The following is a 20,966-nucleotide window of genomic DNA, read 5'->3' as shown; positions in this document are numbered from 1 at the left end:
TGTGTGAATTGTCATGATTGTAGCGAAGTGAGATCGTGTTTTCTGGGGTTTTGTGGCCATTAAATATTCCCATTTTGTTGTGATTTTGGAGTAATTTGTGTTGCTATTTTGTGTATTTTGAGGGAAAATACATTTTCCGTGATTTTCCGTTTGAAATGCCACTTTCCGTTTCAAAAGGCCCTTTCCGCAAATTCCGTCCGTTTTCCGCGATCGCGGAAAATCACTGCCCCTAACAAATACAGAACTATTTACCATCGATGGCAGATTTTTATGCTCTGGCATAGTAGTACAGTCTTTAACAATTTTTTGTGTAATTATCAATAGTATATTTTCTGTTTTAAAGGGCTGAGATCATATGAATATTACAGTTTAGCAAATACAAGGCCTGATGGGAAGATGGCTTGGTAAGAGAAGGAAAAAGTAAAAATTGATACTGTATCATCGTTTAATTTTGTCTTCTCTCCCTTTGTTCAGAGGTTGGTGCCGAGGTGACAAATGGAGCCAGTATTTCCTACTCATTACCAGATGAACTGAAATATGCAGAAGAGATGGATACCATCAGTCTGGCCTTCAAGACCGAACAACAAAGTGCGCAGATCTTCAGGGTAGAGAACACTAATGATGGAAGCTATATTGATCTAGGGCTTGATGACTCAGGTAACTATGATGTATGAGACATCTCGCTCTCTGTGACATGAATTATCACTGGAAGTTTACTGAAATGCCATTATAATATGATATTCCTGCACAGAAATTAATTTTAACTTTTTCATGGCAATCTTAGCACAATTTTATCATTGTTTTGGAAGGATAATGTTGTAAATTTTGGTACTGTATTTTTAAAAATTGACATGTTTGCCATTGGTTCTCTTACAGGGCATGCTGTGTTGAGAGTGAGGCTTGACAGTGGAAATGAGGAGACCCTAAGAGAGATGAAAGATTTTGCTGACGATAAAAACCACTTTGTTGAAATCACCAGGAACATGAAAGCAATACGTTTTCAGGTAACAAAAGCGAGTCTATGTATTTTTAAGATGCATGCCATAGGTTCATGTTTCATGCTAAGAATCTTGCTGGTATGGTCAGTTAAAAGTGAATCACATGCTTAGTAGTTTGGCAAATCAATCTCTTTATAGAGTTTTGTGTGACCGACCACTCTCATTAATAGTTTCAATCATTAGAGCAGAGCTGCCAAGTAGTATGGATTTTCAGTATTTAGTACTGAAAAATTAGAAGAATACTGATGGTTTCATGCAAAATACTGATTTCTCAAGTTTCAGTTTTATGTGTTGTCCTATGTTATTTCTTTGAAAATACTGATTTCCTCACCAAAATACTGATTTTCAGCTTTAAAAATACTGAAATGTTCTTGTTCAGGTTGGCAGCTCTGTTAGAGGCATAATATGCTTATTTGATATAATGGAGTATGTGTGAGATGTAAGTGCATCGTATCTTGGATAGAAGTTTGTTGCACAGTTGTACTTTCTTGTCAAAAGCAATCTAAAAAATCTTTAAAAAACACATTAAATATATGTATGCTTAGTATGTATTAAAGGAAGTACATGGGTGCATTAAGGATGGATTATTATTTTTCAAGGGTAGCAAATTTCAATTCCTATTCTTTTAATTAATGATTAATCAATTCTGGTGTGGTATGAAGCACACAAGTATCTTAACATACTGTACTTATTTCTTTACTTTTATCAGATTGGCACCATTTATCATTCATTTGCAATTGAATTTTTTTTCTGATTCCTAGGTTGATGATTATGTTCCTCAGACCACGGAAGGCCAGGCCTTCACAGCGACATCGTTTACTCCAGCAGATATATTCATTGGACACTGGGGTATGTACACCTATCATCTTCCAGTCCTGATAATATGATATTGGTATTGGCTTTGACAGGTGTATTTGAGAAACATGTATTTGAAACATTTTATTCTCTCAGCATGACGTTTCATTACTTTTTATTTCTATTTTAGTCTCCCGCATTTTTTGAGACCAAATTTTGAATGCCTTGATGAACTGATCCAACTGATAATGCACTGCATAAAAAAATTTGATTTTAACTGGATAAATTGTTTTTGGCTTCTTTGGTCATAATAATGCAAGGATTAAATATCATGAGGAAACAAAAATTAAGAAAGAACAAGAAGATAGGATGTATAACAGATTGATTTGGTACCACAATTTTTTTCAAGTAAATTTGTTTGACACTTATGAAACACAAAGAATATTGACAAATATAGCCCTTTCATGATTTAGAGCAGAAAAAGAAGAAAAGATTTCATGTATGAATTTGCACAATTAACGCAATTAAGAAAATGATTGTGGTTCTTGAAAAAATAAAGTTCAGATTTTGAAGATTACATCACAGGCATTTTGCCTGTCAAACGTCATTGTGATCATGAGATAAACAAGCAAAATCGATATGGGAACTGAACAGACATTAATATAGCAGTCTTTTGGGGGTTAACTTGAAATACCAGTGTTTGAAGTGTTTGGAATTTTTCATTGACATATATGTATTCTTTCATATTCATATGTCTATCTCTCATCCCTCAGGTACCAGTGGGAATAGCTTCATTGGTTGTACTTGTATATCCCGAGTTCAATTCAATGGCATCAATCCACTCAAGCTGTACTTCAGTAACCCCCGACCTCAGGGAGTGATAGGGTCAGGGTTAATTAGCCAGTCAAGATGCGGTATAGAGGAAGAGATACCCATGTTCTTACCTACTGAGGAGTATCCACCAACAGAACCACCCAAGGTCACTCAGTTTGTACCTTCAGGAGCTCCTGTCAGCTCAGATCTAGCACCTGGAGATAAAGCCGCCATTGCAAGTAAGAATACGGTGATGTCGAGAGAATAGCAGGAAGGGGTGAAAGGGAGGGAGAGAGTTGTGTGGGATATATTGCTACATCTTTGATAATTTTCAGAGGCCTTTAAAAAAAAACTGTTGGGGTTATTCCACAAAGAGTTCACCATGACTAAGAGTCACACTTAGATGTCTATTTGTGGGTGGTATACAATGCATCACTGCATTAGTCAGATTATACCTGGGATGCACTCTTCTGACCCCCTCCAATTTTTATGAAAAATTTATTTAGTCACTTTATGAGTAGAAAACTCATTTTATTTGGAGGTCTTCTTTCATTGAAAAAGATAATAGTTTGAAGTATTAGATCTGATTATATGTGTGAATTTGAGGCTAGAATAAGTTAATGAATAAATTGTGTGCAAGATGATTGTTATGGGAGTATTTAGAATGTATTTTGATTATATTTATTAATTACTTATTTGTTATTAGTGTGCAAGATTTGAAAGGTTGAAAAATATAATCAAGCACTTATAGAACAATAGTGAGTGTGGAAGAAGAATCACACTAAAAAAAATGAATTTGCATTATTAAAAATTTGGTTCCAGGAGGCCATTTTCAGACAAAAGTGTTTTTTACACCTTGGCATTTAATCTTTAGCTTTTATTGCACAATATTACAAATATTGGGATTTTCTTACAGTATGATCAGTTTTATTGTTCTGATTTTTTTCATTTCATTTTACCATTTTCGTAAAGAGCATAATTGGCATTCCTTTGAAGATACAAAAATGACTTTACTCTAATTGTTGATTTTATTTTCTTGCTTTTATAACTAGTTGTGGTGATCCTTCTTCTTCTTGCGTTGTGTCTTCTTCTCTTCCTCATCGGTCGTTACACGTCACGTCATAAAGGAATGTATTCAACCAATGAAGATAAAGGAGCTAAGAATGCCCGCAATGCTGATGATGCTGTGGCGTTACAAGGCTCAAAGAGAAGTAAAGAATACTATATGTAGTCTCATCACTTGTCAATCAGACCTCGTGTTTTTAGGTTCAATTTGGTTCCGGTGTTTGCATAATTGGAGGAATGATTATTTTCATTCTCCGTTTTAGAAGCAATACAGTTTACTTTTTGCTCTTTCAAGAGGGTCAGTGCCATTTGCTCCTGTGATTAGTCATCGGCATCCCATTGCAAACCTAAACTCTGTCATTACCCTAATCCTACTAGTAGCTTCCCTTAAAGTATCAACTGTCTGAGACGAACAAATCCCTCTATTCCAATCTCTCTTCTCCTCTCTTTTTGATTTGTTTGTTCCTTGTAGAAGGGGCAGTCTTCCCCTTGCATATGAATCCCATGTCTTCAGAGAAATTTAGACAGCAGTACTTGTAGGAGCAAATGACATGGCACCCTTTTACGATAAAAAGATGCCTATGTTGATTATCAATAAACTATTCTTTCTAAAGACGATCAGGTGAACAATATCAGAGTGATGTCAAGTTATCATGATTGCTATGGATTAGTATTCTCAGGTATTCCTAATCATGCCATGTAGATTTGAAAAGTAATTGTTATATTGGAAATAGATGTACATGTTTACAATGTGCAAAGGCTTGCATGGCATTTGAAACCCTAAACAGCAGTAGATATCAGTTAGAGCATCATGATACTGGTCACATGTGTATCTGTAAGTGTTCACTCAAACATTATATGAAGACATAGGTGATGGGGTGAGGTTGTCTTTTACCTAATGATGATAAGTTTTAAAGATAAATAAGATCAGAATAAAGATTCAACTCAAAATGTTTCTGATGATGTTCTGTTGATTTATTTTTTTTCTGTAGTAAAAGAAAACTTTAGAATGTTTGTCAGTTTTCATATTCCTCATAGCTAAAAAGTATATTGATAAAATAACATTTTGTATACGATAAAAAGCCAACATTGTACAAATAATACACACATGGAGGGCATTAGTAAAAATTGCATGCACAAATTACCTTTGGAAAAGTTCTTACATGGCAGAGGCATAGCTGAAGGGATTTGGACTGTTTCAATGGTAAAAAAAAGTGTGGGTAATTATTATAATGCCCAGGCAAAATGGTGTGCATTATTTGTTTTATAGGATAGTGATATGGATTTTGTTATTTCACAAACCATCCTCATCTAAAATACATGACTGGTCATAATACTCTACTCATGACCCCTCATCACTGCTCGCTTATCTACATGTAAGGCAGAAAAAGGCCATGTGCACATGTGCAAGCAATCTAAAGGATTGAATGACTAAGTGATCTTAAAATGTTAGATTGATTTCATACTATTTGTAAAGAGGTGTGACAGTGATATATATGAGATGTACATATTTGCATTTGATGCTTAGTTGGACTTCACTCTGTATATTCAGTGCATTATTTCTACTAAGTATTTTGCACTTTGTTTTATGTCAAGTAAAATGACAGTTTTATCACTGTAATGGTAGTATGATAATGTTTTTAGTTGTTGAAATGTTATAGATCCTACACAGAATGCCATTGACAGTAACAATGCCTATTCTTGAATAATTTACTTTCCCTAGTTCTCATGCAAGTATCATTTTCCTATTAAATTTGTGCAGAAGATGTTATATTTATCGGTTACTATCAACTCCATCAAAGAGTACTGAGATACAGTTATTTTAACTGTAGCTAATAAGCTTAGCTATTGATCAAGTCTAATCATCAGTTTTCTAGTACATACTGCCTGAGAAATTCATATCAGCCCCCCCCCCCCCCCCCACCTTCTGTTTCTATATATTGTATTCAATCTTTGCCTCAGTGATATGGTGCAAATTATATTTATTCAGAATGAGGATGACTGTACATAATTCATGAAGATTTAGTGTACATAGCAGTTTTTTGCAAATATTAATACATTTTTTACAGTGAAAGAGTATTGATGAAATAGTTATTAATGCTATGTAAACTATTTGTATATCTGGTTCAAGTTATTTTAGATTAAAATATGCATTTTGTATTTGTGACTGTATTTGAAATGAATTTTAAGAAGCTGAATGCAAGATATTGATATTGTTGAGCTGTGATAGTATTTTACCTCTTTATATAGCTGAAGTAAGCAAGTATTTTGGCTGAAATTTGTTCACCTACTCTGAAAAAGTTAGGATTGAAAAAAAATAGTTACTTGTTAATGTTATGCATACTACAATAATGCTTTCAAGTTTGCTATAGATGTTTATTGTATTAATTTATTTGGCAATTGATTATGTAATGTCAACAACTGCAAATAACAGGGATATTATCATTGCACATGATGATATCACTGATGAATAATTATAGCAATGATCTGTTAATTTGTTACATTGGACATCCTGCACCCACCTGATCGCAAACTATACTTGCTATTGTACCAGTGTGAAAGCAAAGTCATTCTAAAATCCAAGAAAGAAAATTTGTGCAAAATATAAGAACTTTCTTTGGGATTCCTTGAAGATCAAGTGCAGATTTGCAGTGTGAAAGCAAATTACAAAAACTTTTGGTATGAGGCAAGAAGAATGCACGTCTTTTGAAAAGGAATGCAAGAGTCTTGTTGATTACCCTTGAATATTAGAAATTGATCTGATTTAGGGAGATGTGAATGCATGAGATAGATTATCAGGTGTTTTGAGATATAACTTGATTCTTAAAATTAATGTGTATTTTTGTGATCAGGCAGGTGTAAAAGCATACCCAGGGTCAAGGGACCTTGAGCTTATTTTGGAAATCCCTACCATGATCATGAGCACTCGGCTGGTGAGCCATTTTAGCACAAATGCTGTGCTTCACTCTATAAAGCATCATTACATTAGTTTTGTCTTGTAGAAATGCAGTCAAAAGCACTTGTTGAATGGCTCATAGTGATTTCCCTATAATCTGCATTCAATTAAAAATCATGATTATGTTGGAAACTTTGAACATTATATCGAAATTCTGGGATTATGATGGATATTTTTCATCATATTCTGCAATCATTACCAAATTTAATAAGGTATTCAGTAGAGTAAAGTGAATTGTGTACTGTGTTGTTTTCTTTATAGCAACATATATATAAAGCAGATCTTTACATGTAATAGAACTAGCCAACACCTTGATAGAAATTCAGATAAATTTCAAAATTTTTATATATATGGTTTACTTGAATACTCTTCTTTCAATACTTACACATTAACAAGTATTTCAGCATGCTCTCATTTGTTTACTTCTTAGATATATCTCTTTTCCAGATGTAAATCTTATACCTTGGTCACATTTGCTCTACGGCGAGTCAGAAACAGCCGTTTTATTAATTTTGATTCAAACCACCTTTATGTAGTTGAACAAAAAAAATGTTAAAACGGCTGTTTTCAACTCACCGTACGGCCGCCGTAGAACAAATGTGACCATGGTATAAGTATGTCAGAAAATATATGGGGTTTTAAAATGATGTTTCATCTTCATTTTTTAATAAGGAATAGATATTCTGCAAATCTTTATATTCGGTTTTCATTCTCTACCGAGCTATATTTCTTTAATGTTCAAATTATTTGTTTTCAACAATCATTTGGTCAATGCTGTCATTAGGTTTTTTGAGGGGTATTAAACTATGTAATGGATATTTCCAAGTGCTATTCACATTATGTCATGCTAATATTTCTTTCGAAATGAAACTAGAGACTGAAATATGTTTTGCCATTTTATGAACAATTGGTTTGCGCTTTCAAAAGAACAATTTCTATGCCTTAATGCTAGTTTATTTATTTATGGGCTGTTTTTCATAACATCTGTGCAAGTATTTATCAGAAGGTCCCAATTTATGTATTTCAGAAGGTTCCAAGTTTATAATGATTTTGCAAAATTAAAAAAAATCATTGTATTTTATTTGTAGTCAGTCGGGATATTTGTGAATTATTTTGTCAGTTTAGAAATTCATTATGATCAAATAGTACCAAAAATAGTTTTGTAAAGCGAATTTATGTATAACTACAGAAATATAATGTGAGATTCACTTGATACTCCCCGTTTGGTTCTCAGTCGTTTGAATGTTATAAAATCCGCTACTTATTTTCCCCAAAAGTGCTATTTATTTCATGAACAGCTTTACAATATCAAATTGAGATTGTACATGGTCGGTATTTAATTCATTAAAACAATTGTACAATACATAATACGTGCTGCTAGCCTTGCTAGATTTTGTTTGTCACTCAAGTTACTTGCACTTATCCTATGTTCCCCATTTTCTTCTGAATTGGTTCATCATTAGTGGTATGTTCTTTGTTAAATGAAGGTGCCCTTTTACCATGCAAAGTAAAGAGCTACTAAGGTTGCTCACATTAAACCAGAGTGATTGCAAATTAGGAGTGACGGTGGAATGAGTTGGCCCACCAACAGAACTTTGGAAAAGTCCATTCTAAATATAAGTGGATGGGTTGTGGTGTAATTTATAATAAATTCAGAATATCTACAAATACACCAGAGTCGTTTAAAACAAATGTTTGTTATCAATCACAAAATAACAGTGTTAGATCATTGCACTGCGTGCTCATTTTGGGTGAAAACAATCTGCCATTGCAGGAAGTGTTGTAATGAATCTTCCAAAAGACAACTTGAACTTACAAAAATCAGAAGCATGCATTTTGATATGTTGACTTTTTTTTCTTCATTTAAACACAATTCTTTCATCTCGGTCTAGAAATTTCAATTGTGAATTATCATACATTTTTGCTTTAAAGGGCTGATATAACAATATAAACGGGATGAAAAAGTCTACTCCTTATTTCGTAAGATGAAAAATTCTGCAATAATAAAGATGCTTATATTGCAATTTTTAAACAAAGGCTATTTTAATACAGGGTGAAGTATATAACATGCAATTTCAACATATTTCAATAACATTGATTAATTATTACCAAAATGTATTGTATTCTTAGATGGACTTCTTGATATTTTTGTTATAATGAATGTGGCACTTTTCTTTAGCCTCATGAATGTAAACACATGTTTACAAACTGATTTATTTGTATATTTTGCATTGAATTTGTGTTTGTATGTATATAATTTTGTTAGTGTTGCATCACATATTATAGCCCTGTGAAGTTTACACCTCTGTGAAACCGTGTATTGTAGATAGACTCCACCATGGCTTATTGTCTATTTTTGTAGAATAAAAAAACATTTCTACACTTGAAAGTGATAAGATATTATGTCAGACTTCCTGCCATATGCATTGTTTTTCTTCTTTGCCAAATTTCCAAAGTATTCAAGATGTGCTGGTCATCAATTGTAGAAAGAGAGATTTACATTGGCTTGGATTTTGTGTGATCTGTTTGATTAATATAAAAAGGCCAATAAAAATGAACAAGGTACCCACTATTGATGTAGTCTGAAATTCTAAGGTTCAAAATAGATTTCTTCCATGACAGCATGATGTTACAAGTGTTTACTTAAATTCCAAATCTTTCTTACTAAAGCAACTGATGAAAATATGTTAAAGAGTTTTATTTGCTTTTAAACTTTTATCCAAACGACATGAATTCTATCAAGAATCACAACTTATTCAATTTACCTGAAAATTTTGGATTTGATTAATGGACTTATATGGCTGGACTTTTATTTACCCATTTTTCAGATGTTGAAGATGTTAATTCAAGGTCAACAACGAATTGCACAAAATATTTGTAAGATATATTGTGTTATGCAACATTTCAAGAGGAAATTATTTCTGTTCATTTGTCAAATGTATAACAGTGATTAACTTAATGCTATTGATATATGTTTTTGCTGTGCCTATAATTTAACAAATGGGTACAGATCAAACTAATAAATGAGGGATAGATGGAAAAAAATAATAATCATATCACAACTACTTACAGATTGATTGATTCCTTTATGTGCTTTGACAATCAATACACAGTTCCAGATGAAAATGATAAATATGAGGGGGAGGGGGAAAGAGAAGAGTTACAGGTACATGCACACCCAGAGAGCAAGGGGGGTGTTGTCGTAGAATAAAATAGATGTAAAGACAGAATGAATGTTCAAGAGAGAGGATTCAAGAGAGAGACAGGCAGACAAACAAAAGGAGAATGTGAAAAGTGAAGGAGGGAAAGGCAGGGACTGTGATTAATTGCATACAAACATGGAACAAGATAAAAAGAGGATATATGAAGGTAAAGACAACAGAAAAAAACAATCATTTTAGAATAGCTGAATAGAATTAATGAAGAGTAAAAAGTATAATTTGTTTGTGTAAATCACTCATATTTTGGTGCTAATTTGAATATGACATGTCCAACTCCAAGAGATTGATTATTGCTTCACCCTATAGCAGGCTCAGAACTTCTGAAGAAAAGTTTGTTGTAAAATAGCAGAAAAAATAAATAAAATATATTAGCAAAGGTTTGAGGAAAGTTCATAGAAAGTTATTAGAATTTAAAGTTTTGGAATTGTGTCATCATCGGACAAACAGCTGCCCCACAATTTATGTAATATAAAATGATTAAATTTCAATTTGTAATGGTTTGTGATGACTTATTTTTGTTTTATTTATAGAAATGGGTATGAAATGATGGTCTATTGATATACTGAAGGTAAAGTAAAAATTTTCTGGTAAAATGACATTTCATCAATTTTTTTTTACCATACAATATGTAGGAAAGCTGCTCGCATATGATGTCATGAATCAAATAATTAATAATAACTTTTTTATTCTTTGATGGATTTTCTCTAACCTTCAGCAATATTTTTTTCTGCTATTTTTACAATAAACTTTTAGTCAGGGTGAACTTCCCCTTTGACATGTATGCCAAGCTTAATGTGCCTTCCTACGTATACTGATCACTATGCGGCGATATTACCCTCCATGACAAACTACAGTGTAGCTCAATGCACAAGGCTAGTGGGGACTGTCACACGATGTAATTTGAGCCAAATAATTACTCAAGTTGTTTCCATGACAGATAATATATAATGTTTCCACATATATTCATATGTTTTGTATTCCTGGTGCCACTTTTAGGGGATGTGAAAAAATAATATTTTGAAAACAGTTGAACAATGAACAATGTGTTATAAGCCATTGAAGCTGAAAGGTGCACGGCTCCAGCACCTGCCACCTCTTATTACCATTTGGTATGATTACAACATGCATACTATTTCAATATGATGTTGAGTTTGGTTGGTTTGTTCATTGTGATTTTTTTATAAAAATGAAAAATAGTTAAGGAGTTAATCCATGTCTGCCATCTAAGGATAATGTACAAATATACCAGGCTTTGAGTAAGTATAGCGGGAATTATTCATCCGAGGTTGGACTGGCATTACTATGCCCTGAGGGAAAATGATAATTTTGCCAGAGCAACCAAAGATGAATGATTACCTGTATACTTTTGAAATAAAGGCCTGTGGGCCATTTCATAAAGCTGTTTGCAATTCAAAAGCGACTTTAAGAACGACTGGTATCTTTTCTTGTGGAAAATTATGTTCACCATTATTATTATATTATATCATATTATATTATATTATGTTCACCATTATTATGTTATATTATATTATGGTGATTATCTAGTACATAAGAAAGGTTCACCAGTCATTCTTAACTTACAAAAACAGCTTTATGAAACACCCACCAGATATAGTTTTTTTAATTTCAGAGCAATAGATTTTGGCAATCTAGTTCTTGTACTCATAGTTCAGCCTTTTTTTATCTGAATGAAGATAACTTTGCTGCGCTGTCTTACCTACTTCATCTGCAGCCTTCGCTCAGCACGCTGAAGGCATAGGCATATTAGTGCTTGCGCGTTGCGCTGTCATGATCTGTGATGTCAATGATGGAATAGTGCACTTTTCCATCATTGACATCACGGAATAGCAATTTTTCTTCAGTGGGTGTTTCATTTTTAACATCACAAAATAGTGAGAATATGTTTGGTCACATGATGCTATTTAAACCAATCAGCATACATGATTTGATTTATGTAAGATATAACACTGAATATACCAATTAAATTAATGTTCACAGTAAGCATTCCATATAAAGAATAATGAAGCACCCCAAAACTGCGTGTATCATAATAGGTAGCACACCCGGCCAGGTCACAGTTCTGGAAGACGTGTAAAAATTGATAAATGTAACCAAAAAGACCATAATTTTGTATGAACACCCTTTTTAGGAACACTTTTATCTCTGTTTTGTAGTGAAACCCTTTTTCTTTTTTCCTTTTTTTTGGGGGGGGGCTTTTCAAATTTACATCAGCACCCCCAGTAAAATTAATTCCCAAGGCCCCAAGGGGCACAACATACCACAGGGTGTTCTTTGTGGAGAAATTTGGGTCAGAATATGTAATGTATCCTAGCTGCCCCCCCCCCCCCCTCCTCCCTACCTGTGCCTGGCATAATTCGGTCCAGACTGGTAAAAATTGACACTCGATCGTTACTCAAATATGCACATGGAGCTCCGAGACGTACAAACAAGGGGATTCCCCTAAAAATCCCCCTCCCAATATGGACACTTCATAGTCTCTGAATCAAGCACCGCAAGTTTTAACTTTGATGTAACTTTCATTTTGTGGTGCAAATTGCCAACCTAAAATATTTTCAGTTGAAATTTAATTCATTTTCATATAGAGCGATAAAGACATACTCTATACTTTATAAGAATTATGTTCAGTATGACAGCAAAATAAGTCTGATTAGGAAAAAAGTTTTCGTTCTTAGACTGTAGTGTGCACTGAAGGTACGTTGCTCGACGATCTGAGAACATGCAGTGGTTTGGTTCACTGATCAGTGGTTTGGTTTTATGACGTATGCATTGTGTGCAAGTTAACTGGAATAGCACCCGGAAGTTGCTTTAGAGTTAACAATTCGTTTCGGAACAATATTTTTTTACAACTGCAACGTGACCTCGTGAAATAATTACCTCACGATGAATTATAATGATTTAACGGTGCAGCTTCACCTACCGGGTGACGCAAAGAGAGATTCTGGTAAAGTATTTTTAAGTTCCGGAACTAAATCTGTCGCAGCTGCAGACAGTAAAACTAGCAGCAGCAGCTCGAGTCAGGCTGGCAACGACAACTCCCATACTTTCGAGCCACCTGTTTCGGCGTCGGAAAATCCAACAACAGCTTCCCTCGGACAACTCGGACAGGATACTGATGATAGTGGATGCTTTGAACTAATGGCAGCCGAATTGCCTGAGAAAGGAGATAAAGATGAGGAAAGTAAGATCGATCTCCTCATGCCAGCCACTGGTATCGGATGGAGGACAACTAACATTCTTTCTCAGTACCTCCGTCCTCCTAGACCCGGATCGTCTGATTGGAGAGATTTGGCTGAAGAAATGGGATTCAGTTATCAACTTCATATCCAAAACTTTGCTATGGAAACAGATCCAGTGGCAAAAGTTTTATCTGCATGGTGTACTAAACCTGGAAGTAATGTTGGAAAGCTACTTGATATCTTAGAAAAAATTGAAAGACATGATGTCTTAGATGCACTGCCTACATTTCTTGGTAAGAAATATTTTATTTGTGGTATTGACTTATTCCTCAGAGTCTGATTCTCTGACCAGGATCAAGTCCATATTTATTCCCATGGCCTTGCCTAACTTTGCTCTCACAAAAAGAACAAAGTAATATCAAGTGCCATTGATAACTTTATTGAATGTCCAAGTCTTTCTTACCAGTGTGACTGTAGTCTAGACAGCTGGCAGCGGTCAGTTTCGAGGATTTTTTAAACATTTTATTTACTTCTTTTGTTTTCCTCATACACAGACGGCTCGCGATCATGCAGCCGCCTTTAGGGGATTAACAGTGCAAAATCCCCCTGACGGGACTCATTGATTTTTGTCTTTATTTCATAAAAATATATAATAAGAACTGGACCAAATAGAAGAAATTATTCCGTTTTGGCCTGGAATGCACCAAAACAGGAAAAAATCAACTTACAAGGACAAAAACAGTGCTTTTTTGGCTATCGCGCAACTCCCACTTCCTTGGTTTGTCCGAACTTAGTACATAGACATATGGCCATTGAGTCCCTGTACAGATCTAGTTAGGACTTCGGTCTAGAGCTGTATTTTGGTGAGTGGAGCCAACGGAGTACTGCGGAACAACCAATTTAACAGAGACCGAAGCTTTTGGTCTAGTTGTACCCACAATAGCTGCTTCCTGATATCGTACAGTTAAAGGTGAAGAGACATTTGGTTGCAGGATTCCTTAGCCTTAGGAAATGGTGTCTGGTGTGACCTTCACCGTCATGTTCGACATCCTCTTGAGATTTTTTCTATTTTTTATTTTATTATTATTATCAATTATCATCATCATCATTATTATTGTTGTTGCGTACGATTCTATTGTTTTAGCTTGTAACATTCTTGGAGCAAAGAAAATCTAATGAGACTATTATAATAGTGATGAATTGGTTTGGGTTGTACTTTAATAAAAATTTAGAAAATGAGTTATCATAATTGACTTTGTAGTTACTATTTAAAAATTTATTCATTTAATAGTGAATTGTATATCAAAATTTTAAGAGCATCAAGTAATGAAACTGGAAGCCCTTGAAATCTCAGGCAATTTTGGCTTGATCATGGAGTATTTCTTCTCTGTTTATCAATCATATAATATAGAGGAAGACTGTAAGCGATGGAGACGAACTCAAGCTGAAGCTAAAGATCCTATTCAAGTACCAGAGGGTAAGATCAAATGGTTTTAATTTTCAAATTACTTGCATTTTCATAATTTATATGATACAGTCAACTTGCATTACTCAGGTGAGGTCACTCAATATGACTTGGGGACCGCATGACCGTTACCAAAATCGCGGGAAAAGGGGTCAATTTCACGGAACGTCCGCGGACAGAACACTCCTCGAAGTAGTGAAAATAGGGGTGCTCACCGTCCTCGATCTGATGGAAATAGGGGTCAGGAAAAAGGGGAGAACGATTACGGGAAGTAAAATCCGTCGCTGCGCATCATGCTCTGTATCTTTATATGGACAACTCTACATTTATTTATACAAAGAATTCTACTTTTCTTATTTTTCAAGAAAAATAAAATTCTTTTGGATTATTGTATCAGAATGACATGGCTCTTGGTCATCTTTAAGGACTGAGCACTCTGACGCCTGTGTTGCAATTTCCTCTAATGAGGAAAGGGTGTAAATGCCCTGTCCTTGAAATACGGTAAATAGGGGTAAATTTGCGAAATGGGCAAAAGTGTCCTTACAATCTTATAATTAGGGGTGTTTCAAGGTACCATTTTACCGCAATTTTGTCCTTGTTTTGCGTGAAAATAGGGGGGTAAATTTCACAAAATGTCCTTGAAATTGACTGCAATAGGGGGTCACTTGCATTTGTGGTAACGGTCATACGTGTCCCCCTCTGCGGCTGAGTGACCCCACCGGGGCATTACTGAGGTGAATCTTTCACTATTCATCTATTGTCACTTTTTTTAAATGCAATAAGCATTAGTGAAACCATGGACTTAACATTTTATTAATAAAAACCTAGTTGTCATCTAATTTATAGTCCAGAGTAGAGGCGATTACTAGTCTTATGAAGATTTTGTGTCTATGGACCCAGATCACATTAAATGTAAAGTCTATGTATACCCTATATCTGCTACAAAGGAGACCATATTATGAAGAAGGAATTTGAACAAAAATGAAATGAAAGAGCAGTGGTCTAAGTGGACAGATTCCTTTTATTGATGAAAAACAAGGGGAGCATTTCATAAAAAGATTATGATTCATATATGATTCATAATTGCAACAGGTTCAAATAATCACACTACAAAAGTTTGTAAAACAATCCCCTTTTTAATTTAGCCTTGATATACCAATGAGATAGATTTATTCAATAATTTCACTTTGTTATGTTTCGTTCCTAGTGACTGGCAATTTTGCAACATCTACATCAGAAGATCTAAGAGGAATCACACTCAATGATTCACCATCTGGTAGGGGAAAATTGTTTTTATTTCCTTTAACAATGACATATTCAGTATCATTCAAAATGATTGAATAGGTACATATTTTTATCCTTATATGTAAAATTCATGTAAAATGAAAAGTTTATTCAAAAATAAAAATAATGCTCACCATGTGATACCCAAGAAAAGTAGTATTTTGAATACATGTATCCAGTGTAAATGACCGCACACGTCAATGGATTCTTTGAATATTGTCATTCTATCACTTAATCAGTATAGTTGTTGAAGACTATATAACTGATATGATCAAAAAATGAACTATAACAATTAACAATGAGATTCAGCAAACTTGACATCAGCAGTGTAATTATAATTGAAGATTTTTGTGCCAAAGGTGATTGAAATAAATTAAACAAGAATAGTACTTTTTAAATAGAAGCTCTAGTGATAATATATCATCTACATGCCTATCTGCATGTCAGAACTATAATGATTAAACTTGATTTTAAAGACTCTCTCTCAATGTAAGTGTAACTACTCAAATTTGGCTAAAAATGTTACATCGTACTTTTGTAATCTTTTAGCAGATCAATAAATTATTCACAAATATGTTAGAATAATAATACATGATCCAGAAAATATTCACAGAACTATGGTAAACAAGTCATTCTTTTATCACTAAATTCACTGTCATCCTTGCATCTTACTCCAGGGCCTCCAGAGATGTTTGATGCTTACATTTGTTTTGCCATGGCCGATCTAGAGTTTGTTCAAGAGCTCAGGAGACAAATGGAATCTGAACCTCATAACTTCAAACTCTGCATTGATCAGAGAGATCTACTGCCGGGAGGTTCGCATGCTCTCGTCACTGCAGAAATAATCAAGAACAGGTAACTATGTGGAAGACAAAAAGGTTCATTCTGTTTCAGATTGAGAGAGGAATAAGTCCAAATTATAACCTTTGATAAGAATGTTTTAAGTTTTGGGCGAAATCCCCCTCTCAAGTGGTGATGCGTTATTTATTCCCACGACTACTGGTCCTGCCTTTGTTAATATCTCTGAAGACATATACATGTAGAGTAAGGGGAAGGTTAAGGTTGTGGTAGGTTTTGTTTCATAATGATGTGAGAATCTGTGGAGTAAGGTTTTTTATTGGGGTTATTGTCACAGGAGCCAGTGCATTGAAATCCTCAAAAATCATGTGTGACAGTTTTGTTGATAGAGAAATGACCCAGATTCAACACCATAGTGGTGTCATGGTGTGTCACTAGTCTGCAAAGTGCAGACACAGACCCTTATTGATAAATTAATCAGCAAGTGGGTCTTGAGATAAGTCTAACTTTAGTCATGATATGCTCAGGAAATACCACGCAATACACAATTCCATTCTACTCCAGTAGTCTTAAAATTGAGACCGTCATACTATTGTGTTTTGATAAGCCCAAGGGCTGGTGCCTACAAGCTAGTGTGTTGTATCGTCAGTCCTATTCAACCAACCAATTTAGGAATCAATGAGTGTAATTAAGACTAACACGGAAAGCACTCTTGACTCTTGTGGTTCTCATGATTTTCAGTATGCTTAATGGAATGTGATGTTCGGCATGTACGAAAATATTTTTTTATGTAGGGTACAATTCCCGATTCCCATAGTTCACAGTCATGGGAACCCCCTGTATAAAACTAAGTTGGCACATGATAGTGATGTATATACTTCTCCCATGCATGAAACAGAAAGGGGAAGTGGGTAGATTGAAAAGGAGAACAATGAAGACAGAGGGGGTGGGGGGGGGAATACAAAAGGATCGAACGAATGAAAATAAATTGTCAGTGTGCTTAGAGCCGCTGCTGATTTACTTGTAAAAATCTCATTTTCAAAGCCTATCGAAAGCTGTAGTAAAGGGTCAGTTTAAATACTGGATTATCATATAACATGCTATTATTACAAAAGCGTAGTTGCTGATTATTTTTTGTGAAATTGATTTTTATATGGAAATCTAGCACCTCCCCTTTATGTTTTTACTTTTCTTTAAAAAGACATTTTGAATCGTACAAATTTAGTTATTGAACATCAGAGAGCTGTTTATATATTATATCCTGATTTGAGAAGTGTTCTCTCTTCAAAAGGCAAAATACTAGTATTTGGATTTGGGTTTTTTTGCACATACATGTATGCTCCTGTAAAATTGTAAAATGCACCCACTAAAACATATGTTATTACATAACATCCACACCACATGATTAACAAGAATTGTCATCTTGAGTGCTAACTTTGAATAAGATTACATTTTAGTCCTGTATGGATTGGAGTAAGAGTGAGAAGAGTTGAGAAGAGTGATTTCATGTAAAGATTTCAAATTTTTACAACTTTTTACATCTTGATTGAGATCAGCTTTGAAAGTTTTTTTTATACTAGCATAACAGTCATGCATCCCAATTGAATTTGTCCAATACTAGTTAGAAAAGTCTATTGTTCTGTAACCCTCTCTCATTATTTTTTACTAGGTGTAATAAAATGCTGGTAGTATTATCTCCAGAGTTCCTGCAGAGTTCAAGCTGTGACTTCCAAACCAAGTTTGCTGTTTCATTAGAACCAGGTGAGTAACATGTGGATTTACTCAAGCCATTCCTGATGAATGGTTGGAATTGGGCAGGCTTCACAGTGTATTGATAGGTTATTCAACTTTAATTGCATGAGTTTTACCATAGAGCTATTACAGTAATAGCTCTATGGTTTTACTAGTTAGCAAAGTTTTTGTACAAAGAAGATCTTTGATCAAATTTAAATACAGTCAGCAACAACATTTTATGTGTGAAATATTCTTAAAAAGTTCAGATCCATAGTCTACATTCAAGGGTTTTTTTTTAACCATCCACTCCAGCATGTTGTATCCTTCATATCCACATTCTACAACTAAATCATCTAGACACCATCCACACACAGTCTTCCCATCATCTTCTATTTGGGTGACTCTTATTATTAATTATTTGTTATTACTTCAGTCAGTGTTTATTACGTGGATATTTATTCTACTTTCAGGTGCAAGGAGAAGACGTATAATCCCGATCCTCATCAAACCTTGTGAACCCCCTCTCATCATACGACACATCACAACATGTGACTTCACCAAACAAGACCTTAGACCTTGGCTCTGGGATCGTCTTCGTAAAGCCATGTCCATCCGCTAAAGAGACCATCATGATACAGAGAGAAGTTCATTAAAGTTCATTATCTAATTCAGTTAAAGAAAAAATGTGCATGTTGAAAAATTGAGTCTAGTATTTTGATAGACTTTTCAGTAATTTTATACCAGTATACAAATAGTGAACCGATGTATGTATGATGGTGCAAGATTTTACACTGATCATGAGAAAGATAAGCTATATAACGAGGCAAAGTCAAATTGAGCACAACATCTCTGTTTTAATTGATTACATCATCATATCATTGCATTCATAAGAATGATCGCATTTCATATTGCGTAACACCTTAGAAGTATATAGGACAAGTATGAAAATTTCATGATTTCTTTGAATACAAATACAATTTAAAAATTGGTTATTTGAATAACATATAATGCTGAGCATGAATAGCTTGTGTACAGTGCGTGCTGCTGTGTACACAAGCTATTTGTGATGCTACAAAAGAAACATACAAAGTACTTGATGATAAGATAAAAAAAATGAATTGATTTGAAATGTTCTTGGATAGGATCCAACCTTGAATCATCAATTTGTCTTCCATAACCGTGCAATGGTGTAATTTTGATTGTACATACATTAGACAGTACAAATATTGCATGTTTAGTTCCCATATGCTTGCACACAACAAGCTTGATAGACTGGAATGATAAGATATTGTGTTTGTTAGGGAAGTACTGTAGAATGAATGTAAAGATGTTTCTAGCTTACACCCAGTAATGGATTAGTAGGCATTGAGAATAAATTGTATTTTTCATGGTCAGCTGATGAAATAAATCTGATGACCTTTAGGATGAGAAAGAATTAATCCAGTGTTTGTTTATGATGTACTTGTATACAATCTACTTTGTCCGTCTCAAAATGTTAGTATGAAATCATTTGTCATTATTCTATATTCAGAAATTTAAAAACAATAGAAATAAAAAAGAGTTCTTAAATTTCCTTTGCTTTCTTTTTTTAGAATGATAATTTTAACAAATACATATTCATACTAATGGTATGTTTATTATAGACGTACACCTTGGAAATTTGTCAATTTTTTTTTATGTTTTGCAATAGTATAATTGTGTCCTGTTACATATCAGCTAAAGAAATCCACACCTTTCTTTTTGGGATATTCCACTTCAGCCATGTATTTTTTTTATGTCTTCATGTTTTTTTTTTCTTCAAATAAGATCAGGACGTTCAAGGAAATGAAGAAAATTTATTTCTTTTCCTTTCTAATGTTGATGTCTAAATTTTATGTTGAATTCATATATAAATGATTTATATACAAAAAAAAAATTTATGATTAGCTATTGATAATAAAATAACCTATTTTTTACCATTGTGTATTAGTTTCTATTTTGTACAAGAATGCAGTAACCATATAGATACTGTATGTGCAATATTTGTATTTCAGTTCATTGATACAGTGAAACTAAAAAAAAGTGACTATAGCTGATATAGGAGTATTTTAAGCTCGTAAGTTAATTGTAGTTTGCTTAAAGGGATGCTCCATGCTGAAAATATTTATATCTAAATGAATAGAACAAAATGCTGAAAATTTCATCAAAATCGGAAAACAAATAACAAGGTATTGAATTTTAAAGATTTGCATTATTCCGGTGAAATAGTTCAAGGCATGTCTTCATGAATATTCATTAGGTGGGCTGATGATGTCACATCCCCACTTTTGTATTACAGGAAATCATAATTGTTTCATTTTCTCATAAATTATATGTAAGTGATGTGTCTCCATTATGATGAAATACGTTGCAGCAAGAAATAACTAATGCACTTTATCAGTTGTCAATCCATTTGTTTTAGTTCTTGGTAGAAAAATTTTGAATAATCCTTTTTTGATATAATAAAATACGAAAGTGGGGATATGACATCATCAGCCCACCTGATGAATATTCATTCAATTTACCGGAATAATGCAAATCTTTAAAATTCAATAACTTCGTTATTTGTTACCTGATTTTGATCAAATTTCACTCTATTAATTGAGATATTAATATCTTTAA

General features: G+C 33.9%; 2 protein-coding genes across 3 annotated transcripts in view; both read left to right on the top strand.

The window, feature by feature from the left end:
- The window catches only part of LOC121410654 (neurexin-4-like), a 60,988-nt gene extending 51,326 nt beyond the window's left edge, over positions 1 to 9,662 (top strand). For both annotated transcript variants that reach the window (XM_041602884.1, XM_041602883.1), the window contains 5 exons: positions 475 to 657; positions 877 to 1,004; positions 1,760 to 1,847; positions 2,567 to 2,845; positions 3,659 to 9,662. In XM_041602884.1, coding sequence (XP_041458818.1) covers positions 475 to 657; positions 877 to 1,004; positions 1,760 to 1,847; positions 2,567 to 2,845; positions 3,659 to 3,837 — 857 coding nt within the window. In that variant the 3' untranslated portion in view covers positions 3,838 to 9,662. The remainder of the gene's footprint in view (positions 1 to 474; positions 658 to 876; positions 1,005 to 1,759; positions 1,848 to 2,566; positions 2,846 to 3,658) is intronic.
- Positions 9,663 to 12,622: 2,960 nt separating this feature from the next.
- Positions 12,623 to 20,052, top strand: LOC121410653 (myeloid differentiation primary response protein MyD88-like). The gene is made up of 6 exons (XM_041602882.1): positions 12,623 to 13,338; positions 14,457 to 14,522; positions 15,718 to 15,786; positions 16,472 to 16,649; positions 18,262 to 18,353; positions 18,797 to 20,052. The coding sequence occupies exons 1-6, from the start codon at positions 12,750 to 12,752 to the stop codon at positions 18,943 to 18,945; spliced, it is 1,143 nt and encodes a 380-aa protein (XP_041458816.1). The 5' UTR covers positions 12,623 to 12,749; the 3' UTR covers positions 18,946 to 20,052.
- The last annotated feature ends 914 nt before the right edge of the window (positions 20,053 to 20,966 follow it).

This window comes from Lytechinus variegatus, chromosome 3 (genome assembly GCF_018143015.1).
Source record: "Lytechinus variegatus isolate NC3 chromosome 3, Lvar_3.0, whole genome shotgun sequence".
In the NCBI taxonomy this organism is placed as follows: Eukaryota; Metazoa; Echinodermata; class Echinoidea; order Temnopleuroida; family Toxopneustidae; genus Lytechinus; species Lytechinus variegatus.
This window is presented reverse-complemented; position numbering and strand designations above follow the sequence as displayed.

Bases quoted from the DNA above. Each gene is read 5' to 3' on its own strand.
- LOC121410653 (XM_041602882.1), top strand. From the start codon at position 12,750: ATGAATTATAATGATTTAACGGTGCAGCTTCACCTACCGGGTGACGCA. The intron at 13,339-14,456 runs GTAAGAAATATT...CATATAATATAG, and splicing joins TGCACTGCCTACATTTCTTG to AGGAAGACTGTAAGCGATGG. The intron at 15,787-16,471 runs GTAGGGGAAAAT...ATCTTACTCCAG, and splicing joins ACTCAATGATTCACCATCTG to GGCCTCCAGAGATGTTTGAT.